At 41.6% G+C, this 27,088-nt stretch overlaps 2 protein-coding genes and 1 long non-coding RNA gene across 3 annotated transcripts; 2 read left to right on the top strand and 1 right to left on the bottom strand.

Annotated features, from left to right (window-relative positions):
* Positions 1-571: 571 nt before the first annotated feature.
* Positions 572-10,400, top strand: LOC310989863 (inward rectifier potassium channel 16-like; the record flags this gene model as incomplete). Its single annotated transcript, XM_083977015.1, has 2 exons — positions 572-646; positions 9,214-10,400. Exon 2 carries the CDS (start codon positions 9,240-9,242, stop codon positions 10,398-10,400), a length of 1,161 nt encoding a protein of 386 aa, XP_083833141.1. The 5' UTR covers positions 572-646; positions 9,214-9,239.
* Positions 2,636-4,254, bottom strand: LOC310989533. Its single transcript, XR_014595542.1, has 4 exons — positions 4,105-4,254; positions 3,794-3,882; positions 3,075-3,266; positions 2,636-2,655 (listed from the first exon to the last, which is right to left on the bottom strand). It is a non-coding gene; the product is annotated as an uncharacterized lncRNA (long non-coding RNA).
* Positions 10,401-14,150: 3,750 nt separating the features above from the next.
* Positions 14,151-15,551, top strand: LOC310989956 (inward rectifier potassium channel 2-like; the record flags this gene model as incomplete). The annotated part of the gene is made up of 1 exon (XM_083977154.1): positions 14,151-15,551. The coding sequence occupies exon 1, from the start codon at positions 14,229-14,231 to the stop codon at positions 15,549-15,551; it is 1,323 nt and encodes a 440-aa protein (XP_083833280.1). The 5' UTR covers positions 14,151-14,228.
* Between the last annotated feature and the right edge of the window lie 11,537 nt (positions 15,552-27,088).

Raw genomic sequence — 27,088 nt, 5'->3', positions numbered from 1 at the left:
ATCAGGTGGTTTCAAAGAAGTGAGGTGTCATGTTCTATTTTTGAAAGCACAACAAGGTTGTTTTGGTGTTGTTGACCTCTTTCTAACAGCTTTGGATGCTCTTATGGCCGTAATAAATGTGGTTACAAAGTTAGAGTGTTCCTGCGGTTCAGCTGTGATCTTCCTTGTCTTATCAGAATCAAATTGAGGACAATTGAGACAAAGAAAATCCTTGTGCAGGTGACAGCGTCTCCACCTGGTGGAGCAATGGTTAACTTTCTGTCTAATGAATTATAGAAATCCAAAGAGAAATGACTCAAACATGCATAACCTGTCAATTGACAAAATGTCTTTGCCTCCGTCGACTTGAGGAGAGCTGTTTGACTTGCACAATTTATATTTCACCTGGAACAAGTGGTCATAGGACGTCTGGTATTTTTGTCCTGGGGAACCTTTAAAATATTCCATAGGTCATAAATTCTTCCAGGTCGTCCAATAGGGTTTCAGAGGGAAATGATTGCAGGGATATCAGAGGGAAATGAGACTTTGCCTCAGGACCAGGCTGACCCCCAGCACTCTGCAGCCAGCTGAGCTTAGAGGTGACTTCAACCGACAACACAGAACTGATGTGACTGACACCTGCTGTCCTCTGATTTCTTCTCCGCAGGTAAGTTCAGTATGTGATCTTTTAGGGTTAATACAGAGCTTCTTGCAAGAATACAGGAAATTAATTTCCACTTTCTATAATTATAAGAGAGATCAACAACTACTACTACAAAAAAGTAGCACATGACGATAACTTTTGACACCATGTTTATTCAGTCTTTGCCAATAGCCTACATGGTAATAAGTGGTCAAAGACTTTTAGGGACAAATTATATATTTCTTACTGTATTTGAAGGAAATTCATATAGTAGAAATAGCAAAAATATCATGTTTCAGTGTTTCAGCTGCATTAGGTGGAAGGAAAAAAGAAAATCAAACATTATAAAAAAGACAGCAGGGACATAAAGACCATGTACAATGTAATTCTTGGAACTTAAAGATAACAGAAGAAATGCAAAGGCTAACATGAAGTCATTCTCTGGGAATAATGAGATGAGGCTCAAGCCTTTTGGTCCAGTGTGTTTCTACATGTCAGTAGCTTTTAACAGACTCACAGACACAGCGCCTAACAGGATTCAAAAAGTGAAGGAAAAGTGATAAGTACACTGTAAAAAAAATTCCGTAGAATTTACGGTAAAATACTGGCAGCTGTGGTTGCCAGAATTTTACCGTAGAAAATACGGTCACAATGTATTACACATTACGGTATGCTGTTTTGGCAACCGTAAATTTCACAGTAGAGAACTGTTATTTGTTTACGGTAATTTGCTGTAAAAATAACAGTTATAATATAAACCTGTTTACGGTAAATTCTTTTAAAAATAACGGATATACTGTAAACCTAATTACAGTCCATCAGTGAAAAAAAAAAAAAAACACGGTAAAACTGTAAGATATAGTACGGTATTTTATTGCAAAATTCACGGTAAAATACTGGCAGCTGTGGTTGCCAGAATTTCACCGTAAAAAATACGGTACAACACATAATGGAATTACAGTTTGTTGGCGTAGATTTTACAGTCAGAAAATGCAAATGGTAAATTATTAAGGAAATAACCAATTAAAGGACAATTCCAGGCGAATTCAACTCGGGGGTGTATTTTCCTATCATTTTAGGTCTAAAAGAAGGAATCTGAAGATTTTCAGTTTAATCGCTCCTGTTTTGCGGTAGTTGCGTCTGTCCCCGCATCGCCACGGCAGCAATGAATGGGAGTGGATGTAAGTTCCGCTGTTTAGGCTGTTTACAGCCCTCAAAGCCGCAATTTTTTTCCACAGACAGCGTAAGATGGAGACTCAAACATGCACCGAGAAGTTTATTTACTTCAAGCAAGCCGACGTGTTTGTAAAACTAGATCTAATTCAAAGTCTCCCAGAGTCTTGCGCGAGCCCGAAGTTGCAGTGCTGGTGTATTCAGGTGCAGTTGGAGCTATCGTTTGTGTCATAAACACAGGAATACCAACTCTTGACTTGCTTCAAGTGTACATTTTTTTCCACAGACAGCGTCAGGTGGCTACTCAAACATGCGCTGAGAAGTTTTTTTTTACTTGAAGCAAGTAAAGAGTTGATATTGCTGTGTTTATGACACAAACTGTAGCTTTCCTACTGCACCTGAACACACCAAGCACGGCAACTGGGTCTCGCGCGAGACTAATACACCCCCGAGTTGAATTCGCCTGGAATTGTCCTTTAAGCCCATTGTAAACCAAAGTACAGACTATAATTGATAAACTTTAAGAACCTCTCTTTGCATATACACATTCTCTGTGAAAAACAGAACTTGTCCAGTATACTCACAAGGCAGTGTTGACATCTTGAAAAGACAGTGTGTGTCCATACATATGAAGAAGGATAGTCCATGATAGAAGAAATAAACATAATGAAAAAAGGAGCCACTTGCCCTGTGTTGATCAACACTAATGAGTCACTGAGTCCAGACTTGGCTGAAGAGGGCTCTTAACATATACATGGTGTTCAAGAAACTGGAACTTAAAGCATCCAGCAGTCACCAGTTCTGCTTGAAGACTGATATATTGTCCATTTGGTGTCCACTGTAGACTGGCATGATCCTCTCTGCAGCCAGAAAACAGAAACAAAGCAAAGGTTAGATTGATGCAGTGCCTGAGCATGGTGCCTACAGAGATAAATTCAGCCTTCTGTTGTTAAACTGAGCTCCAATGAGCTATACATAGAATGAAACCAGCACTCTGGAATATAGTTTTGCAGGTCATCAGGAGTATTTCATTTATTTTATTGTATTAGTGTAAAAGGTAGAAACTGTCACTTTTCAGGACTAAATGATCATCAGTATTTGTTTCACCCTTGTCGAATTGCAGCCAAAATCCTGAATCCTGTCCGTAATACTGATTTTTTTTCTACTGTATGTTTGTATGAAGCTGTTGGCACCGTGCATTTGTGGGAGATCGATTGAGTGAAGTTTGAGTTGTGCTTGCATCTACTCATTTGCTACACTGACATAAACCATTGCTTACCTCTAATTAGCCTTGACAAGACTGGTGTTTGAGTCATTGGGTCCAGACTTGACTGAAGACAGGTGGGACAGAGTCTCATACAGACATGGTACAATGTTGAAGAAACTTTGGGCAGGTGTTGTCATCATTCCTGCTTGAAAATTCACCAGCAGTCTTCAATCAGGTGTTTACTGTGGACTGGCATGAACCTCTCTGCAACCAGACAAAGAAAGACAACAAAGAAAACATTGTTAATGATAATGATAATTATTATTATATAGCACACTATTGCAAAGTGCTTCCTGCAGCAACAACAACAACAAACAAAACATTAATAAAAGAAGTTGGAACAGAAAAAAAAAAATGGTGAATGAAGAGTAGGTTTAAAAAATCTAATAGAAAGGCCAACCAATAAATATGATTTCAGGAGGCGCTTAAAACAGTTAACAGATTTAGCAGATCTAATAGATTGAGAGAGATTGAGGGAGAAACTGTGGAGGCTACAGCTGAAAACACACAATCCTTTGGATTTGACATTAAATCAGTGATTTTGATGTTTTTTTTTAAGGATAGTTCCGAGGATTTATCCTTAAGGAACTCCAGATAATAGGGTAGTAGACATAAATGGGAGACATAATTATTGATGTGGCCATGTAAATATTTGACAGGTATGAAGAAACAAAAACATTTAGGCTAATGGCAGCACCAGTTCAGAAGCCTATCAATTTAAATGTACTCACTGAAGCTGAGTGTTGATAACGCTGAAGATGTACTGGCCATGCCACATTCCTGCAAAGTAGGCTGCCTTGCATTCTCCAGCTGCACCATGCTGAGGAGAAGGTAAAATGATTTTGTAGTGTTAAAAATGTGTACAACTAAGGATGGGATGGTTCTGTACAAATATAGTATATGTTGAACACAAAATGAACTCATGTAACACTTCAGTAATAATGATAATGGACAGAAGTAGCTACATGGATATCTGAACAAGGCAGTTTTAGGCTGGTGTATTTTCCCTCTTCCACACAAACACAGTAACACATAACTTTACCTTAACAGTAATGATGTTGGCCTCCCTTAGGAACTTCTGCACCTCCATGAGAGCAAGGCTCCTCTTCAGACCGTCTATCTCCATGTGCTAGCTTCCACATACTTTACTCTGATTAGAAAACACAAAAACTCTGGTTACTCTCAGGTCCTGTCTCTCACGCTAGTCTCATGCTATAGTAGTCAGCGTTATTAGCTTAACGATCCACCGTTAGCGTTAGCATAACGACCGTTATCGTTATTAGCATAACAATAGACCGTTAGCTGTATTAGCATAACGGTCGTTAGCGTTAGCCTAGCCATCGTTAGCGTTAGCCTAGCTCATGTGCTAAACGGCCAAAGTAACACAAACCATGCTCATTTTTAAATACTTACAGTTCATCTGTAGCTTTTCCACGGACAGTTGGTATCGATCCAACCTGAGAAAGTCCAGTCCGATCCACCGACACTCGTTGCTGAAGCAGTCAGACTTTTTTGCAGACTGAAGCTGGGGCATTTCCATCAAAAATAAAATTAATCCACTTTACTTGTGTCGTCTTTGGCTGACAACAGAGCAGCTTGGTTGTAACCAGGTTGTAACGGCGCTCCGGCCAAAAATAACGGATCTTGGTGGCGCGCAGCAAACCAACCGTTGACCCAACAAATGGGTTACTATGGTTACTGCTGGGTCTCCTGTAGGTCACCCAAGCCAGAGCTGACTCAAGCTCAAGCTTCTTCTTTTTTTCCTTTTTTCTTTCTTTTTTTTTTTTTACTGTGTGTAGGTATGTTATGGAGACTACATGTTTGTACAATAGAGATGTTTGTATTTTTAAAAAATATATATTTATGTCTAAACTCTTTTGCACATTTATTCTGAAATATATGTTACATATAGGCTATTGATAGCTTTCACTGACGTCACTTCCCAGGGACCTGGCGGTCAAAAAGCAACATTCCAAAGTGGCCCCACAATGGACTTTCTATGGACAAACAACCGAGTAATGACTTAAATCATCTGTCAGCGGCCGAGAAAGAAAGATATAAAAACAGCTTTGAAGTTTTGGGCACTTGTGGCCCATATTCAACACCAGCTGCTGTATACGAGCTGTTTAAGATGACCAGTTCCCTGCCGAAGCTCGAGTTGGGCGATGTTTACATTTACCTGGTGGAGAATCCATCATCCTCCACCGCTTGCAACCAATACCTCCGGTGTTATGGCTCAACTGGTTTCTGATTAAAAGCCCCATTTTGTAGTTTTTTTTTTATCTTAAAATAATGTTTCTGAACTCATTGAAGTGGTAGAAATGTACCTGTAACTTTCCTGTGTGGGAACACCGTCCTGGTACCGCAGCTCCGCTGAGCTCCACAGTCCGAGCTCCAGCCCACTGAGCCCAGGCTCCCTGCTCCTCTCACCCACAAACCAGAGCCCTTAGCTGGGCTGCACGGTGACCAGCTGCCCCCCCTCCCCCCGGAGCTTTGCTACGCACCGCTACCGACGGCAACGATGACGGCGGTCCGATAGCAGCAGAACCGGCGGCGGCGGCGGCGGCGATGGTACCCGGCGGGACCGCCCGCCACCGGACACCGGCAACAGCACCGCCCGCGGCGGCAGCGACACGGTAACGGGGGTCGGGACCGACCGCGGCGCGGCGAGGACGATGACCGGTGTTGTTTAGCGTATTTTCAGAGTGTTTCCATTAGTTCGTAACTTTAACATGACAGGCTTTGTCATAGTGTGCAGTGTTGTGCAGAGTGAGAGAAGTGTGGCGCTGACTGTCCGTAGATTGCCTGAACAGGTTCACTCACAGAAGCATATTGGCTGCAGTAACATGTGAACTGCGGCTTTATTTGTGAATTTGTGACAAATCTGCGGACGGAAGTGCAGCACAGCTGTTGTTCGGTACGGTAACCAGTTAAATCAGACACCAGTTGGGCCATAACACCGGTATTTTTGAAGCAGCAGGGAGCAGTGTGTGTTTTTCTGCCTTGTCCTAATCCGCGGACAGCGGGGAAGTGGATTGTTTTGACCGCCAGGGGGGCGTTCCATACGGGCCGTGACGTCACATGAAAGCTATCAATTACATGTTATTTTGACTTAGTATCTTAATCTTATCTTAATTCTGTTTTGACAACATGTAGTTTTTCTATTGCATTAAGTGCTTCACATCGACCCGAACAATGCCCACGTGACCACAGCCTGTCCTGATACCATACTTTTTAACATTCTACTTTCTATAGAAATGATGGTATGATTTAATGGTTGTGTACCGTAAATTTAAACGTAAACACCAGCAAAATCTGTAATTCAGACAGAATGATACCGTCAATTTTACGGTAATTACACGCTTGTGACATTATGGTATTTTACCGTGAATTTTGCGAACTTTTTACAACATTCACAGTAAAATTCCATATTTTCTACTTAGTAAGACCGTAAAATTTAAAGTTATTTACTGTATCTTGATTTACGGTAATTCAGTGTATTTACTACAGTGATATACTATTTTTGATTTTACGGTATTTTACTGTTGCTATTTGACAGTTTTTTACCGTAATTTCTACGGACATTTCTTACAGTGTAACAAATATGAAACAATGCAAATGAAAAGAAAAAGAAAGTAAAAAAGTTATCATGAATAAAAATTAAGGCCCTATGTTTATATCTCAGTACTTTTCCCTCCTCATTAGGTTACTGTGCGATATCAATGCTGGTGGGTGCACCGTGACCTTTTTCCCAGACCTGATTGTCCTATAGCCTGTTGTTGTCCTTGTCTGTGGATTCAGAGGCATATCAGCCTGCGACAGTCTTAAACTTATTGCACTGCAGCTCATGAGTGAAGTATTCACCTACTTGTAAATGCTCGACAACTTAGTAACTTTTTATTTTTCTGTTATGCATTTTTCTCTTTGAATCTATCCAATTCTATTAGCGCTTGCCAAACCATTATTGTAGAATAATAGTCAGTGTAAAAAAAACAAACAGGAATTGCACTTGACACTTGTTTTTTTTTTTGTCTCTTATGTTGAGCATAAAAAAATGCAGTCCAACGGGATGTTAGTTAATTTTTTGGAGCGCTGTCATGCGTGACAGTGCATATTTTCTTATATTTGCATTTAATTTCAGACTGTTTTTGTTTACTTATGTAGTCAGTTACTGTTCACCCACCAAGAGGATCCCATTCAAGCTAGAGTAAAATCCCCTTTGGATTGACATTTATCTGACTGACAGGAACAAGAGTGCACTATTGCACAGTTTACAGTCACCAACAATTAAAGTGTGGGGTGTAAAACCAGAACTGCGATAAACATCAACTATGTGCTCTCATGTAACTCAATTAAGCAATAAAAATCTGAAATACAAGTCTGACTTCCTTCTGGTGAAGACGGACATTGCTTTGAAGAAACAGTGATTGATTACTAAGTACAATTACACAGGTTTCTACAGTGAAACATAAAGCTGATAACAAACCTTTCATCAGTGACTCATGCAGCTGTCAGATTAGTGATGTGCCAAATAAGAAAATGATCTTTAAAAAAGTTCTTACTTTGGTGTATTTTATGTGTTCTTGAAAAGAAGGTGGTGTGGTTAAAGTTTGACATTTGCCATAACATTGGGAGTGAAAGCTGTTAGAGGTGGTTGGAGGCTAATAATTTACCCCCATGACCACAAAAATAGATTAATAACTGCACCAAACTAAAGTTGGAGGTTTTGCTTAATTAACCGAGACACACTTTCAAAGGACTTGTGGAGTAAACATTGATTACACAAACACCTTCATAGATAATTTTACCTTACAGCTGCTTGAGGTAAAACTTATAGAACTTAGAAACTCAATGTGATTATAGGGGTTGTTGTTGAAAATACTGCTGTATATTTGTTTGTTTCCCTGCCATTGTTCTGGGTCACATCTGGAAGCATCCAGACTTTGCCAAAACTCAAAACAAAAGAGATAAGCCAAACTGATTAAAAAAAGAGGCTCTTCCCCTCGGAGAAAATAGATCCCTTAACCCAAAACTGGGATTAATCTTGTCAGATTGTTGTGACTAAATATGTATTGTCATGGGCTGAGATCAATACCTGAAGGAGACAGATATAGCGTGACAGGTGAAAACAGAACATACGAGAGAGTTTAGAAAGTTTAGAAATACTTGATAACATTGTGCCCAAAGGGTCACAACACAGAAATCTTTTGTTTGAATCCCAAATAAACATATGGACCAGTGATTAAAATGCATTTTGATATCATTGCTCTGTATTCAGCAACACAATAAAAACAAAATAAAGACTGTATGTAGTTCTGAAATCTGTGGATAAGTTTGTTTTTAAAAAAGAAAAGATAATTAAGTGTTGTCATGTTGAAATAGTAGATGCATCAACTGCCATTCACTGTCTTCCAAAAGGTCACACAGATCACAAGGTCTTTAACTGGGCAGGGACAACAATTCACCTTATAGAAAAATGAAACCAATGCATCTGTCAAAAATAACTGTCTTTGCCACCTGCAGGCTGAATCAGCCACCTACTGTCTCCTATTGCTCTAACTACCAAATTAACTAATCTGTTGAATACATTACATAGACATATCATGCTCTTTTTATGGTGTATTTAATTATGGACTTTGTCTTTTTTATTTTCATAATTGCTCATGGTGTGTGCATCTGTTTTCAAACTTCCACTTCCACCACTGTCTTATACAGCTCTTATTCAGTGTTGAAGCATTTTTATTCTAACAAGCAGAATGGGTGAAAAGACATTTGGTTATAATAGGGGGCATTAGAGTTTTAAAGAGAGCTTTTAGCACAACTGACTTGGATCGTGTCCAGACTGTAATGGAACTTCTGGTGAATAATCAACCATTAAGAAACTCATTGCTCCGGCTGAACATTTTTCACAACCAGAGCCGGGCACTGCTAAAGGGCCCGAGGCGCACACTGACCTAGGCCGCTTGCTCAAACATGAAGGGTTCAGCTTAACAAACAAAGTCTGCGAGCCTTTTACATTTCAGTCACATGTAATGAGGAAAACGCTGTCCCTTCTGTGCATGAATGAACTGTCACGTTATTCATTTTTGAAACTACAGCGGTCATCCTAATCATGCTTTTTTTTCCCCATCTCATCCCTGTCTGTCCACAGAAGACTGAGATCTAGACCTGGACAAAATGAGCACAGAAAGCAGTGAACAGGTCGTCATTGATACCGGCTGTACCACCATCCACACTCTGGGTAGGCAGAACGGAAGTGAGGACAGGCGGCTCCGATACATGCAGAAAGATGGCAGGTTTCCTGTGGTTTTCCAGAAGGCCCCTGGAGAGTGGAGCCCGTACCTGATGGACATCTTCACCACTCTTGTAGAAATCCGTTGGAGGGTGATGTTCCTCACATTCTCCCTCTCTTACATTCTCTCTTGGCTCTTTTTCGGTCTCTGTTATTGGCTCATTGCACATGTGAATGGCGACACCGAAGACGTCGACAACAACACGCCCTGTGTGGCAAACGTGCGTGGCTTTACTGGGGCCTTCATGTACTCCATGGAAACCCAGGCGACCATTGGCTATGGCCACAGGGGGATGACTGAGAACTGCATTGGGGCCATTATTGTGGTAACAGTTCAATCAGTTTTTAGCTGCCTCCTCGACACCATTATCATTGGGATCGTTGTGGCTAAGATGGCATCTGCTCGTAAGAGAGCTCAGACTGTGGGTTTTAGCAACTGTGCAGTAGTGAATCTGCGCGACGGGGTGCTGTGTCTGTCGCCACGCCTTGGGGACTTCAGGGGAAATCACATCCTGGATGGGGTCGCCAGGGCCCAGTTGGTCAGCTATGTTAAAAAACCACTGGGGTTTGTAGTAATGTCTTATCAGGACCTGGAAATCCAGAACCGGGACATTGTCCTCGCAACGCCAGTCACCCTTGTTCACAAGCTGGAGCCCGGCAGTCCCCTTTACAGCCTGGGCCCTGATGACCTGCTGGGGGCTGAATTTGAACTGGTGGTATCGTTCACCTACACCGGAGACTCCACGGGGATGCTCCACCAGACACGCACCTCATACACCCCAGCAGACATCCGCTGGGGTCAGCGTTTCCAGGAGATGTTCAAAGTGGGCAAGAAGCACGACAAAGTGAACTACGCTCTGTTCAACGAGACCACGTGGGTGCAGGTGCCCCTGCTCAGTGCAGAGGAATATGCCCCAGAGAGATGTCCCGTAGAGGGCGGTGAGTCCCACCGTCCATCCTCCTTACCATCAGTCAAGAGGAACGGACACACCTCCCGGGCAAATCTTGACATCACTGAAGAGGTGCTGCACCAAACTTCCTTGTAGCTGAATCACAGAAATACTCCATGGTGCAGTGGACTGTTCTAATGAGGTTAGTTTATGCACTGCAAATGAACATAAGACATGCAAAGAGACAAATGTGCTGCAAAAGTTCAGAAAATAACCTCACACATCTGCACAAACTCACAACCAAACAGGTGTTTTTTGGGGAACACAAAAAAGTGATGTACAAACTAAGGCTAAGCTGACAGTACATGTGCAATAATATCTGAATCATGTGATACTGATGTTATAGTGAACCAAACAACACATTTGTGTCTTTGCATGTGTTTTCTTAAGTTGCAGTGTGTTGAGCTCTCAGGGCCACTGTATTAGTTGCTCTTGTAAATATATTTATATGTGACTTTAAAGTGTTCATTACCTGGTATTTGTGAGATTCTTTATGCTTAGTGTGAATAATGTGCATATCCACAGATGCAGGTCAAATAAAAGTCTCATTGTACATGTAAAAGTCTGTTATCTGAATCTGTTTTTCTTCTCATCATGAGTAACATTGACACTGTATCATATTATGTGATGCCAGTGTGGCTCTACACTGCCACCATGTGTTCACTGACTACATTACTGAGCACTCAGGAGTTCACAGAGTAGTTCTGTAGCCTACTGTCGTTTCTTAGACGCAAATGGACAGACATCGCACTTCTCATGACATTTAAACTCCAAATATGGTCAATTAATGTCAGTAGTCTGATTCATTTCACTAATCAGATGCAGTTTTACGACTGTTCAGGGATGTTTTCCACTCACACTGACGCTTATCTCCGGGTTGAACGTCAGGTTTTGGCCTCTGGGGTTTTCATTTCCTTTTGTCTTCCACTCTGACTGACAGCACAGGGCTCTGGACCAGTATGAGGGCTCAGCGCCTCAAACAGGCGCTGCAGCTTCTCATTGGCCGTCGCCGCGGCAGAGGGGGCGGTGATAGGCACACGTGTTTTTTTAAAGTCTGTCTTTGCAAAGACAAATATCTTCTTCAGTGTTGCTGGAGAGGGTTATGGCAGAATTTACAGCGCCAGACGGGAAACTAAGAGAAGACAACAAAAGAGCAGCGGGAATAATTGAGGGGGAGCGTGCGTATGGCGCCTATGGGACTTATTATAAAACTAAGACGACAGATTTGTACCGCAAGGACCAACAGGTAGGTGCAATAAGAGGGAGATATTTTATCCTGTTTCTGAGTGAGAGTGATACTAACTACAGTCTACAATGCAACTGATGGTTGTTTTTTTCGTGTAGGCTACAATGCAAAAACAGCTAAATCTGTTCCCCTAGGCTATATGAAACATATTTATTATTGGAAACATGGTTTATTATTATTATTATTTTTTTTACAACATATGTCTTGTTATTAATTTCCTCATTATTATTGGTGTTATAATTGGAGATAGGTAGCTGCAGTTTGTGGGCCGGATGATCTACACTGGCCCTGTCCTTGATCTGAACTAATTTATATCTGTGTACAAGCAGAACAGAGCCTCTATAGAGTACAAATGATAACTCTGAATAATTCAAGTTCATGCATTTTTTTTGTTTAGTTGCTGAAAAATAGCTACACTCTCATAAAACAACAAGTGTTGTCAAAGCTTAGGACAAAAGACACCATCTGCCATATGATTGGCCATAGTTATTGATTTGTGTAATAAAAAATAGAGCAGCTTTATGTAACCAGTTTCCATCTGCCTCAGCTGTTGGCACTAATTGAGAACACATGCAAAACAAACAATCACAGGTTGTGCAGCCTCTGGAAGCCTTGGTCTGTCACCATGTACCAACCTGCAGTAATAAGTGATGTAGAAAGAAGCCAATAAAGTGTGACATGGAGGGAGGGATGCAGTCAGCGTCAGTGCAGTGAAAAGACACAAGTTAGAAATCTGATTTGCATTGTATCTCGACGTAACAGTTAAGTTTTCTGTGCTACTTTAGATTAAACATGATCTCTTGGCTTTCTGTTGGACATACAGCTATCCTCTTGATCTTTACCTCCTTGCAACTGTGGAGCATGAATTATACTTTGTTTTTTATGCAGTCTGATGTTTACTCTTGCAATAAAAGACCCAGAAGGACAGCATCCTTGTGATGTAAACTGGATATTGTACTTGTAATAAGGAAGTTGAAATGGTCCTTCTCACTAGGATTATGTTAACAAATTGTTCTCTTTAATCATAATAAATGTAAAAGGCCTTTTTAGGCGACAAGGACACCATGTAAAATCTCTGAAGCTCATTCATTGCACAAAATCATCATGTTTGGAGCTGTGAATGAATGGAGACCCCATGTCCCCCACAGTGTACGTGACAGGTTGCTATTTGTGGCCGACCCAGCAATGACATCATCAGTTGTGAAAAGCAAAGATGATGCAGGCGGATTTAGGACCACGTCCCGCTCATCTTATCCTGTACGCCATTTGATCACTTGCACAACAGGCACAAAAAGGCCCATGTTGAAAAAGCAAAAGTTCTCTTTTCAACGATTGCATTAGGTTCATTCAGAATATTTCCATGAAAAACGCTCCTAGACTTTTTATTTTTAAATGTGTCCACTCATGTAGGTTATTTTCTCGGCCCTTTCACTTGAACACAACAGCGACACTATGATGAGATGAGATGAGTTTCCAAAGTGGAGGTGGGGAGTTATTTTGGCACTAACAGAGCATGTCTGGTGGACCATGGCCTTTTGTAGCCTGTGGTGTTGCATTTTAATGGACCGTTCGAGTCACACACACACGCACTCACACACTCACACACACACACACCAAGTCAATAGCGTTTCTAATTTAACTGTCCTTGTTGCTCTATTACATATGATGCAAGGTTACTGTTGCTTTCAGAGAAAGTTGTCCTTCCTCTTCTCTGAAAAGCTGCAGGGTTCATTTAATCTAGTTCCATGGAGTAATGGTGTCAGCTAAAGTTGTGAATTGTGAATTTTGGCCATTCACACATATATGCTATAACTGTGCAGTTACATGGCATGCACTATACTCATTTATGCAGTTTTCAATGCAACATGTTATACGTTTATACACTTAAGTGAGAAAGGAAGGTATAACATGTTGCATTGAAAACTTCATAAATGAGTATAGTGCATGCCATGTAAGTACACAGTAATGTTATAATAGCATATTAGTATTTCTCATTTTATTTGCAGTCTAGAGACACACCTGCACACAGCTGATGCTTGTACTGTATCTGTGTTCAGTGACTCACAGGATTAACACGAACTTGATCTGTAATTTGACTCAGCTCCCTGTGGACTGACCTGCCTAATTAATACTTACATTAAGCAGGGTAAACATCCTTTCCCGCTTTGTCAGCTATCCAAGTGCCAGAATAACATATTTGATTTCTCACTGATAATACACCAACAAAGGATTAACTTGTTATTTCTGACTGTACTTCATTAACAGTTAGGCTAGTGCATCGTGTGTGTATGCAAGAAGAGTGCTATTAACTTTGAGTATACAATCCATTATTCAGACAGCAAGTAACCACACACCCACACGTACTGATCTTTGCTCCGGTTGCTGCCAATTACTTTAAAACTGTTTTTCTCTCTCTGTAATTTCCACAGCCCACTTCACTGATGAGGTCCAAACCAGCAAACAGAGAGGAGTGACCTGCCCTCGCCAAAGGTGCACAGCACGCCTTGCAGAAGCACAGGTCCAGTCTCCCCTTTACCCCGCAGGATCTGGTCCTGTTGTTGACATTTTCTGCTTGAGTTTGTCCCCGGGATCATTCAAAACTGTTTCTCCAACGCTTCTACCAAAAACTTAGACTGTTTTCCAAAGCAGAATCGGCCCAGCCCTCCCAGGTGGAAGTGATGGGGAGTGTGCGAAGCCATCGCTACAGCATTGTGTCCTCTGAGGAAGACGGCATGAAGCTGGCCACTATTGCCGTCCCGAATGGCTACGGAAACGGCAATGTCAACAAGGTGCACACAGAGCACCAGCATCAGAGCCGCTTCGTCAGGAAGGACGGCCACTGCAACGTGCAGTTTATCAATATGAGCGAGAAAGGCCAGCGGTACCTGGCAGATATCTTCACCACCTGTGTGGACATTCGCTGGCGCTGGATGCTGCTCATTTTCTGCCTTTCTTTCCTGCTGTCGTGGCTGTTTTTTGGCTTCGTCTTCTGGGTGGTCGCCCTCTCTTATGGGGACTTAGAGAATGACACTCAGATTTGTGTTTCCAATGTGAACAGCTTCACCGCTGCTTTCTTGTTCTCAGTGGAGACCCAAACCACAATTGGCTATGGTTATCGCTATGTGACAGAGGAATGCCCCGTTGCTGTCTTCATGGTTGTCTTCCAGAGCATTTTGGGTTGCATCATTGATGCTTTTATCATCGGTGCAGTCATGGCCAAGATGGCCAAGCCCAAAAAGAGGAATGAGACCCTGGTGTTTAGCCACTATGCTACAGTGGCCATGAGGGATGGCAAACTGTGCCTGATGTGGCGCGTGGGGAACCTGAGGAAGAGTCACCTGGTGGAGGCCCACGTCAGGGCTCAGCTCCTTAAATCCCGCACCACGGCCGAGGGAGAGTTCATCCCTCTGGATCAGGTAGACATTGACGTGGGCTTTGACAGTGGCATTGACAGAATCTTCCTGGTGTCACCGATCACCATTGTGCATGAGATTGATGAGGACAGCCCATTCTACGAGATGAACAAACAGGAGTTGGAGCAGGCAGAGTTTGAGATCGTGGTGATTCTGGAGGGCATGGTCGAGGCTACGGCCATGACCACGCAGTGTCGGAGCTCGTATGTGGCCAGCGAGATTCTGTGGGGCTACCGCTTTGAGCCGGTGCTGTTCGAAGAGAAGAACTACTACAAAGTGGACTACTCTCGCTTTGACAACACCTACGAGGTTCCCAGCACGCCCCACTGTAGCGCCAGAGAACTCGCTGAGAGGAAGTCTGACGCCTCCAGCTCGAGGAACTCCTTTTGTTACGAGAACGAGGTGGCCCTCGAAAAGGTGGAGATGGAGGAGGAGTTCGAGGAGGAGGATGACAACAACAGGCAGATGAGTGGTGTTGAGGTTGGTGTACTTGAGGACGCAAACACAGATGTTGTGTCAGACTCTGAATGCAATCTGGACTCTTTGCCTTTAGAATCAAGACCTTTGACGGCTGAATCAGAAATATGACTGTGATGATAAAGAAGGGATAAATGCTTACCACAGGGTATGTTGAAGTTTGCTCGAATTTTGGTCCTAATCGCTGTTGTCAATAATCCGTGACAATTGGAAAAGACTCTGATTTGAGTATGAAATTCTCTATGCAGAAGCTCACGCTCAAGACACCAAGAGCGCACAAACATTGTTTATGGTGGTAAATTAAATGGTTGCATGAGGCTTAAATGGGTCAGATGCCTATACTTACACACTGTGCAGTCTGTTTCTGTGCATAAGACCTTTATTAAGCTAAATGTGTTAGTAGAATAGCCAATTGGGTTGTCTACATTTGTTATTTATTTAAGTGTATATTCCCAGTTTGCACATTTTGCATTGAGCGTGTAATAGGTTTGTTTTTTTGTGGCCTAAATGTCACATGAGATTTTGACTGGCTAAAATAATTTAATATATTCAATTTGAATTGAAAAGATTCAATCAAACAAAATGTTTTGATTTGATTTCAAATGCCAACCTAAAACATATGCATTTTTAATCATTTTAAGTTCAACAAACTTGTTTTGAAGGCTATAAGGTCATTTTTGAGGAGTTAAACCACCTGCACAGATAAAAAGCCTACTGTTTGTTAATGAGCTGGCCTCTTAGCAAAGTGTATGTCTTGTCTTCTTCGGTGTGACGGTCTTGGCGCAAGGTAGGAAAGTGACGTCTTGCACAGATTACGAGCACAAGTAACATTATGCTCCTCAACCTATCATCTAAGTATAGCATCTTTTGCAACGTGTGCCTTAACAAAAGTCTCAGTCCCGGAGGAGACACTCAGGAGGTTTCGGCTTCGACTGAGCACACACTGCATAAGATGTCACAGGGAGCAGCATTCGGAGGTGATTCGCTGCGCGGTATACTGCCACTTCTTGCAGGTCTTCATGTTCTAATGTGCAATACAGTTCAGTGGTAGAATGTGACAGGAAGCTCGAGCCTGAGCCGAGGTTATGAATGTTGATGATACGTGCTGCTAAGTTACATATTGTACGTTTAGAGAGAAATCTAGGAGCCAAAATGTATTATTTGTCTTTTAAAAGTATTGATTTTGAAGATTGCAGATAAAGCCTATAATGCTATTTTTAGATGTAGACAAGCATGATTTTGTCAGTGTGTTTTCCAAAGCTTTAGTGCACTTTCTTCCACACCAGAGAACCCCCACCCCCACCCCACCCCTTGCTCCCCTCCCCCTCCCCAATAGCAGTAGTTTATTCAACAGCTGTTTATTCCCCAAAAGCCAAATCTGTACATATATATTAAGAGATAACTGTAATGTTGATTTGAACCCCAAACTTTTCCTCATCTGACAGTGATTGGCTGTTGAGACAATGATTTATTTGAGTAGATTTCGACATAGTCTCCTCTCTATATTTGCATCAGTGTTCTTGGCATGGCAGTTGTGCAGTTGAGTTTTGACACATCTTATTTAAACCCTCTCCTCTCAGCGCTGCGGGTCTCTTGAAGTTACATGTCATTTCTGAATGGGCCCTCGCGTCGTCTTATTCAAGAACAGGTCACTTGATGATCATTACTTCAGTTACAATCACGAATCCTGAATGGGGGATAGCACACTTGACTTCAGTCTTACACAAAGATTGAGCGTTGTTGTTTTTATTTTTGAAAAATATAGGTGTTGTTGTGACACATTCATGCTTGGATAACATCAGTGGAATCCAGAACACTGTGTACTGCTTCTCTGGTAAGGAAAGCTATTAAAACATCTTATCTGCTCTCACATTGACACGTCTCCTGTCTTAGGTCTTTATTTTTCTACCTGGGTCTTCCCACGTTCCTGCACAAACTCTAGAGATTGTACAGATTTTTTTTTATCTTTTGTAAATTATAATGCAAATACTGTATATTGATATTGCAGTTGTTGAAAACTGTTTATGTTGTTGTTTTTTTTCAATAAAAACTTGACAAAATCATTATCAAGTGGATGCATTGACTGTTATCGACAAATCCGGTTCAACAGATGATGCCGTGTGTGCGAACTCAACATCAATTAGTACCCGTCATTCTATGTTTACACGTCCACAGAGCTCAAATTTTCCAAGGACTCGCATTTTGACCCAAAATGTGTGACATCTGGAGCTGGTGAGCAGAGGCCTGCTCGACTGTTTTAGCTGTGGACGCACATGCTGCTCCTCTAATTTTGGAGCTGTGGCCCAAATTCCAGGCTGCTAGCTGTCAGAGCTCACACCATCATTTCCTTTAATTCACCAAACTGACTCGCTCTGTGAAAGTCCTCAGAGACCCCGTGCTATATCATTCGGCTCCGCTGGAAGTCATTTTCAGTGACAGCAATGGAAAGAACGCTTCATTCCATTTTCCCAATCTCTTTCGGTAAACTGTGGAAAATGAGTGTATTGTGCACCATGGAGTGTCTTGATGAATACAGTAAATGTGAAAGCGACTTGGTAAAGAATCATTTAAACCACCTCCGATCCTTTCCTGCAGTGTTAAGCCTTGTTGCTTCTTTCGGAGATTTTCAATTTAAGTAATATACTGTGTTTGTTGATGGCGAACTGTCTGCAAAACCACAGGGACACACACAGATTGTGTAACAAACCAATACTCCAGACAGGATGCAGCCAGCACTCTGCGATCACCCAGCAGCTCCTCTAATCTAGCATTAACATGCATAAAAACACTATTAAGCAACAGATGTGATCAATATTGTTGTATCACACATAAACCTAGTGTTTTCAGTATGACACATCTGTCAGAAAATTTAGTTTGTTTCCATCCGCAGCTGCATTCTGCCACCATGAGACGTAGTCGGAGATTCTATTGATCAGACACGTCCGCAGGGAGGCAGTGAGCCGGTTTGATTTGGTTCTACATAGGAAGTGGGTGCTGCTTCGGGGCTTTTTCCACATTAGCCAATGAAACTGCCACAAAGCTTCGGCTTGGACTAAAAAATGGGGACTGTTTGTTTTCCATTTAGAAAATAAATTTAAATTCATTCACACAAAATAGCCTTGATTTTAAAACCTTATTCAGTTATTGTTGCCTTTAAATTGCTTCTGTGTCAGCGGGTATTCGGTTAATTAAGTTCAGCTAAACCAATCCTCTTGATTTCAGCAATATTGCACCAAAAGTCCTGCAACCTCTGTAATGGCATTTAACCTAAAAGGGATAGTGACTGTTTATTCCGTACTGGATGCACTGTGGGACAGGAATTGACAGCCAGCGTCAGCCAGAGAGCTCTTGTCGATGCTCATGATGACGTCTCTCTGGCGAATTCCCCTGAACTGGCTTATTCACAAGCTTGACCTTCAGATTAGATGGGTGAATACAAACATAAACAATGCCCCTGCAGAGTAAAGCAACACATGAAACAGAAGTCGATTCATCTGATATTAGGCGTATGATACTTATTCCATGCTTCAGACTTTAGCTTGAACCAATAAAAGTAAAGATATGACCAGTTGAAGTGTAGCATTTGTCCTCCTGTTACCCCTTGTATAAGCTCAGAAACAGCTGGTTCATGTCAGAGACTGTCACTTAGCGAAAGTTTATGCACATAATTTTAAAGAGTGTTAGAATTATAGGCATATTTATCGCTCAGCAGGAAGTGTGTGCAGTCTTTCCTGAACATATTTATTATTCAGGGTATTATATCAGAGGAAAGATCAGACTCTGGTCTTATATGGGGCACATCAGCCGGTCACTTTATAAATAGCTTTAACTGTATGTGTTTGGCCTAAATTCATGTCTTGTGTGTGCTGCTTGGGTCATCCGGCGTCACTGACAGTAGTACTGTAAATCTTATTTAAACAAAAAAAAAAGAGGGGGAAAGGTGAGTTTCATCTTTTCTTACAAAGAAAGTGAGCTGTGTTTCTTTACACAAGAGTGACTGATGACATGACCCCTATCTCATTTCACCGAGACGGCCCTTTGCAACACATGACTCTGCATGAACTGTCGGTGACTCCTTTAAATCTCCTCTTTTGCAGGTGCATGTTTGACATATGTATGTGCCTGCTGAAACAGATCTGGAGATCCACGCATTGAGACAACATGTGTCACAGAGCAGAGTGTGGCGACTCTCAGGCATCTAGGTCATGGGTTATCAAGCGGAAGTAAGTCAAAATCAGCTGGATTTGATATTCTGTCTTGAATATATTATGTGTGATTTGTCAAGCCAGTGATTATGATGCTCTATCTGCTGTGACAAATGTTAAAAGAGGTTATCAAACTTGAGTCCACGGCTGCACTGAGGCACATCCAGGTTTCACACAGATGTTTCCAGCCGTCCACCAGATGTGACATTTATCTTGCGATCGACTGCGCTATTTTTATTTATTTTTTGTTACTTCCAAGAAGAGCACCACTCTTCTTCCAACAGTCTTGACGGTAAAATAAAGCTGTAGTAGCAGTGACGTTAACCAATTATTGCCACTCCGTCAAAATAACTTATTGCCTCAACGTGTCTGGAAGTGGGACAGAGCTTTCTCTGAGGATGAAAGCCAATACAAGTCTGGGATGTGTTTGATGATGGCTTTGACCTTTTTAGCGTATAACTCAACATAGTGGAAATGAACTGCCTGCTGAAGTCTAAGATCTAATACAGTCAGGTCACTTTGGCTGGGAATTTTAGGATTCAGAAGTTATTGATTTCCACACTGTCACCTGCAGCCTGGCTTCAAGCCTCACACCATGACAGGCTTAAAAAAAAACCACGGCACTTCCTAGAAGGCTGTTGGATTCAATTAGATAATTATGTAATTCTAATGACAATTGCATAAGGCCTGTCTCACAGCAGTCTTGTAGCCAGAGTTTACAGGCTGTTATCACCTTATCATATGTGCTTTAATGTGTCCTGTTTCTAAGCAATTTTTAAAATAGTTTTAAATTGACTTACCAGTTCTTGTACAGTGCTCGGAGCTATGAATAGTTTAATAAAAATAACTATGAGAATGATTTTTATGATTTGCACTCAGGACATTGCGCTGCTGCTGCTGTGTGTGTGTGTGTGTGTGTGTGTGTGTGTGTGTGTGTGTGTGTGTGTGTGTGTGTGTGTGTGTGTGTGTGTGTGTGTGTGTGTGTGTGTGTGTGTGTGTGTGTGTGTGTGTGTGTGTGTGAGAAGGGAATTCCTGGATAGTGAGAGTGAAAACCCAGCAGAGATTTGTCTCATTGTGCAAGGATATTCTTTTTATAACCACATGGGTGTTTGCTCATTTTAATTTTGTAATGTGTAATTATTCTATACCTTGTATCTTGTCTACATGACATTCAAGAGCTAAATGTAACAAACTGACTGAAAATTGAATTTGATCCTATGCATTAACAGTCTGTTCTGTCACTACTTGCTTGTTTTCATCTGCTTACATTTGATAGTAGTTTCAGATTTTTGAACCGCAATAACCTTACACATGCACACAAACACATGTCGATGCACAGACACACACCTGCTGACACTTATTTTGGCTCCATCTTTGACAGCTGAGTGTCTCATGACACTCAGGGGAGGAATAGGAGAATCCAGCAGGTACAATATGTTGGACAAGATTCAGGCTTTTTCCATTCCCCCAGCCTGCTGAAAGACAATATGTATATTTATGCACAGTGGGTGTGTCTGGTAACACAAGCAGCAACAAAAAGGCATTTGGCACGTCGCTGCTTACACGCAGTTGTGTTTGTTCTTCGCTGCACTGTTTACTTATCATTTTATTTCGCTGTCCAAGTCTTGTTTTCACTTGTCATGCAAATAATTGGTGCTACTTTTCTGAAATTGCATTTTCTGCACTTTCTAACTAAGTGCAAAATACTTCACACCATTGTATCTTCGGCAATAACTGTGGTCATGTATTCATGCCACTGACCTTTATCCCTCTGGCTTGGGCTCCTCTAACCTTGACAAATGCTTTCAGAGCCAGGAAACAAAGGCGATACCTACTTTATGCTCATTGTTGGCTCCGGACCAGTAGAATTTTGTATTGAGAAGATTTGGCTGTGTGTGGTGTCGCACTCTGTTGCCTATAATGGAGGTGCATCAGTGAATGAGCCACAACAATGAACTCAAAGGTTCCGTGACGTCCATTTATAATGTCTGCGTCCATAATGACAAACCTGTCCAATGCAAACTATCTGCAGAAAACGGCTTAAGGTGTTACATATATCAGCTTCTGAGGAGAGTTTCTTACTGTCTCTCACCTACAACTATCAGCCTGGCTAACTGTCCAAAGCAAATCGACCATAAGAAAAGAATCCCAAACCCTGATCACAGCAAAGGCAGAACATTTAAAACCCTTGCAAGCGGATATAGGCTAGTGGTATTTGTTGAAGTACCAGAGTGCACCTATGCAAAAAAAAAAAAAAAAAAACTCTTTCTCTTTCCTTTTGTTTCTTAAGATCTCTTTGTTTTGTCTGTGATTATCCTACAGTGGTCTTTGCCAGGTTTCCACTTTCAGAATAACTCTGTTAACGGAGCTTGGGAAGTATCAATAAAATAAATAAAGAATATAAAAGTCTTTCGAAAACAAGGGTGATACTTGAGAGGGGTTTGTTTATGAGGACAGCTGAGGAGAGATGGATACCTCTGAACTGTGTCCAGCCCTTCAGTGACGAAGGTCAAAATCAAACTAGTCTTGCCAACCAGCCACTATGTTCATACACTGGGGACCACCAACTGCCACAGACTGCACTGCTTATTTATGTCAGCTAAACTATGTTTGTAATATTATCAAAGTATATTTTCTTATTTTCTCACAGATTCTATTTTTTTTTAGAGTATAGACTATTTGCAAGTTAGTACTTAATGCATTCTGCACATTCACACGTTGGTGTTTACAAATTTGCAGTGATAATTATATTATGTAAGATGAGATATACTCATACCAACATTTTCCCAACATTCCCTGGAGATTCAGTTCCACCACAAAGCCTGTCGCCCCACCCTGCCCTGTCAATGACTTCAGGTTCAAAGAACCAAACCTCTAACTCCATGTTGCAAACCTGTTTTTGTGAATGGAGCTGACATCTTTCCATTGAATGCATGGCACATCAGCCCCCTCAGGACGAAGCAGCCTCCGTGCATAAAAGAGCCAAGAAAGGCCCACAGCCAGGGTTACTATAACGATGTCTAGGCAACCAGCAACGTCAGTTCCAGCATGGATCCCTCTGGAGGATAGAGAGAAACAGAGAGAAAGAAACTTGAAATCAAACTCTTTGTTTGTTCGGAGTCTGAAGATAGAAAAGATGATGATGATAGTATGGCATGACGTTTCATTCTGGGGAAACTAGGTCTCATGGCAACCATTTGGGAAATGCTGGTCTTAACTACATCTTTGCTTCTCAGTCTATCACACCTTTTAACTGTCCCTAGACAACAGACATTTATGATTCATGTGATTCATTTTCTTCTAGTGCCACCATGATGTTGACATATTTGGTTTTAACTGGAATATCTGGACAGCTGTTGGATGTAGTGCCATGCCATTTCACTCATGGTTTCCAGAGGATTAATTGTAATAACTTTAGGGATCTCCTGACATTTTATGCAGCACAGTCATTATATCAGTTTCACAGAGCTGCTACTGTGGTTATGGATATTGACCATTAGTTTTAACTTGTCTCTCACAAGTCCACTGGTGTTTTGGCAGTGCAGTGCTAAATCACTGAGGTAATGCATTGGAGTAGGTGGTTCTTCAACAACATACAGGATTACTGTTAATTTTGCTTGACGATCATCTCTATGTTTGTCTAAATTGATTGTCCTTGCTTAAATTTTCACTATCAAATGCCCATTACTTATTCATCAACATGTTCCCCCATGGGGTTTGATGTATATTGATACTGCAGAGAAAATATCGCCCTGCAGCACCTGTTTTGTGTGCCAGGATCTTCAATGCAGATTGGAAGTTGCACTTGCAACTTAGATCACCCTGGACGTCAAGTGGAAATGGTGTCAGAGATACAGATCCCTGTCCAGGGCCAGGAGAGCCGTCTCATACTGTACCTGTTAATCATGGGAGAGAGGGAGTAAGAGTTACAGCAACGCACACACTCGCACAACGAAAATCAGGGCAAAGTGAATGCGATCATCCTCCTCCCCACTTTAGATTTAATTCACACAGAACAAGATTAGAGGATCCAATCAGTGGTGACATTGAGCCTGGCACCCAGTGGAATGGGACACCAGGGAGGCCTAATCATCCCCACCGCTCTGCTCTGCTGCAGCAAGCCAATCAAATCCCCTCCAGATGAAGCAGATGGTCGATATCATCTTCTCCCTTTTTTAGGTGAGATTATCTCCCTGGCTTCAGACCTAACGGGTGGATGTTTATTGCAACAGTGGCCTTTCTAGCATCCTGTTGAGAGGTGCTGAATATCCTATGGTGTCAAGCTACCTGATACCAAATAATGTACACGCAGGGATAGGGTCCAAGGTTTCAAAACCACATCAACAGGGGTAGGGGATTAAAAATAAAATTATTGACAATGACAAATAGAAATGTGTAAATTTTTCTTGTGTAAAGAAAGCACAAAATAAAATAAAATAAATCCAGCATTTTCTATTAAATTACTTCTTTTTTACTTACTTAAATAATAAGTAAGTACTTTTTTACTGTTAATAGGCTGCTATAGTCTGTTCTAAAAATAACATGTGATTTCTTCAGTCTGCTCAGAATGCAATTTCTCCCAACAAGAAGATTATTCCTTACGTCACAACACAATTTTCTCCCCTGTCCTGAGATTACAGAGGTGGCTTATGCTCGGTTTAAGCAGGTCTGCCATAAGGAAAACAATGCAACAGAAGCTTTGCGTGAGATGACATGTGACTTTTGATTAGAGACTCCCCTGGGGGAAAGAGACAGACAGCAAAGAGTTGACTTGATGGGCAATTTTCTTGTGATCAAACTCAAACAGAGGATTGTGTTATACATTATTATTACCAGCCTTATCGTATGAAAAGTAATCAGATGGCTGCGCGATATGCAACTAAATCAGTGCATTAAAATAGCAGCTATTGTAAAACAGGTGTATAACATCAACATATGTTTTTCCGCAGCATACACAATATCTCTACTAGCACAGAGCCAAAAAAAGAACAGGTCTCCAGTGTGGTCTGATTAATGGGAGGTACATGAACCAGAGGTGTAATGGAAGTCATCTCTACTGAAAACGGGGCAAGATTTCCATGTCCACCGAGAGACACTGGTAACAGGAGAAGAACGGCACGCCACTTAAGACTGTCTCTGCACCAGAGAGAGGGCTCAGCATTACACCCGAGGGCTCAGGTAATCAATGTTGTGCTCCGATCTTTTGACTTTCCTCATCAATTACAACGTCAGATGATGGGCGCCAAGATCTGGAGATAAAAGTCCGGCTGATGATATCAAGATGGGAAGAATTACACGACAATGAAATGTAGGAAGCGTTTTTTTTACAGTGCTGTAGCCCAGTGTGCATGTGCATGTGAAGCACTGCATTGTTTTTCCAACTTGAACGATTACTTTGAAAAGGAGGCGCGGCCCATACGACATCATCCATTTTCCCAGAAGCCAGGATTATGTGTGTGTCATTTAAACATTGGCAGACTTGGAAATAATCTGGACAAAAGTCAAACGAGCTAGGCCAAGTCTATTTCAGGAACAATACATCAACCCCTTTTGAAAGAGACAATGACTTTCCTATGATATTGAAAAAAAAAAGGTGAATGGAGAATGATGGGGTATGAGCGCTAATCACTCGGATCTTGAAAGGCCTCTGGAGCAGGACTGGACTAGCCGGTTGGCTCTGGTCCTGCGAGTGAATCATATGACTGGAAAGAAAGACCTTCGACTTTTCCAGTTTGGAACTTCATCCTTCACATGCAACACCTGCCTCCATCATTGCCTCGGACACACACATATAGACTACAGCCAGTAGCCTACGTGTGGTTCTTCAGCTTTTGTTAACTATGTTGTGAGCTTCTCAAGATGCTGATGAAATGTAAGGTATGGTGGTGGTGGCTGTACATAAGAGATACAGCTTCCAGATCTGTCACTCAAGACTAGAAGAGGTTTTAGGCTATCTATAAAATGAAGTCTCAGTGGTCTGGTTCTTTTTTAGCCCTGGTTGTTTTGCATAAACAGGCACAGACTTGCAGTGAGGCAGGCTTGATGAGAAGTATCTCTCTACACTCACTGTCACTGGGGACAGGGATGTTTCCATTAGACCAGCTGGGCTCTAAACGCATGGGCTCTCCTTCAGGAAAACAGCCTGGGTTAGGGGGGCACTGCTCATTTTCCCCTTCTGCCAGCAACCCCCCCCCCCCCCCCCCCCCCCCTCCCCTCCTCCATCCACCATCAAGAGAAACCAAAGGACATGTGATGGCAACAAAGAAAACAATCACTTGCTGACCTCACCCTAGAGTCAACAGTAGCAGGTGTGCAGAGGCTGAAGAAACCCTGCCGTTTATCCTGAGGAATGGTTGTTCAAATTGAATACAAAGACTACAAACTTAAGACAACGGCCCATTTTGGTAATCTATAAATCGCACAGTAGATTTCTGCCTCAAAGGTTCAAGTTGAGATCTTCATGGAAGATTATTACAATTTGTACATTTCCTGTGTGCAAAGAAACATTGAACAAGTCAGAATAATTATCTAGAATTGCATAATGATTAAAAAAATGAAAATAGTAATATAAGGGAGGTGGGAGGCAATAGTAGGCTACGAGTAGCACTACCATAGCGGTTCCTTAATGAGCTTTTAAAGGCACTGTTTATTAGATCTGCTACTTGATGTTATCATGGCTGAACTTCAAGGCAGTTGGGTTTTCAAAAGTGAAAAGACAAGCTAACCAGGGTGAGACTGGTTAGCATGCTAAAGCAGAGAAAATGAAGTGATGAAAATTGTGCTACAGGAATAAAGGAATGAAGCTCGCAACAGTTCTTGGTAAGTAAATCTGTTTTTATGGTAAAGTTAACTGTATCACAAATCAATTAACAAACAACAAAGAGCGTAGTGAATGGGGCATAGCTGGGGAATGCTAACATCAACATTCTAAAATGCATTACAGCAGAAATGCTAACATTCAAATCACAAATGCAAAAAAAAGGCTACTATTCAAATCGGCTAAAAACCCAGCCTTGGACCAGAGCCTTCCTCAACAATAGTGTAGCTCACTTTAATCAAAAGAAAACGGTTCTTTTTTTGTAAGTGAAAGTTTATTTTGCGGCCTATAACAAGTAGGTTACCACTATCCAAAGTCATGATGTCCCTGGGCAAAATGTCCAGACTTGACAGCAAGCCTTGAAGTGAACACATGGACAAAAACTAAAAAAAAGTCACAATAATTTGAATGCACAGTGGCACACTTGTAGGCCTATTTATGTTTTGTTTGTGCTCACCAAATATTTGTGGTTTAACTTACAGTCCGAAAGGTTTCCCTAGGCTGGAGATAAGCAAGTCACCCTAAAGGTACCACAGTCCCAGTATCTGCTTGAGGCTTCAACAACTTTTATGCATTCAGTCCTATTATCTGGTAATATTCTAGTAGTTTGAATTGTACTCTCAGTA

Source organism: Trachurus trachurus (assembly GCF_905171665.1).
Source record: "Trachurus trachurus genome assembly, chromosome: 8".
NCBI classification, from domain to species: domain Eukaryota; kingdom Metazoa; phylum Chordata; class Actinopteri; order Carangiformes; family Carangidae; genus Trachurus; species Trachurus trachurus.
The sequence above is the reverse complement of the archived record's forward strand: the minus strand, read 5'-3'. Positions and strand labels throughout refer to the sequence as shown.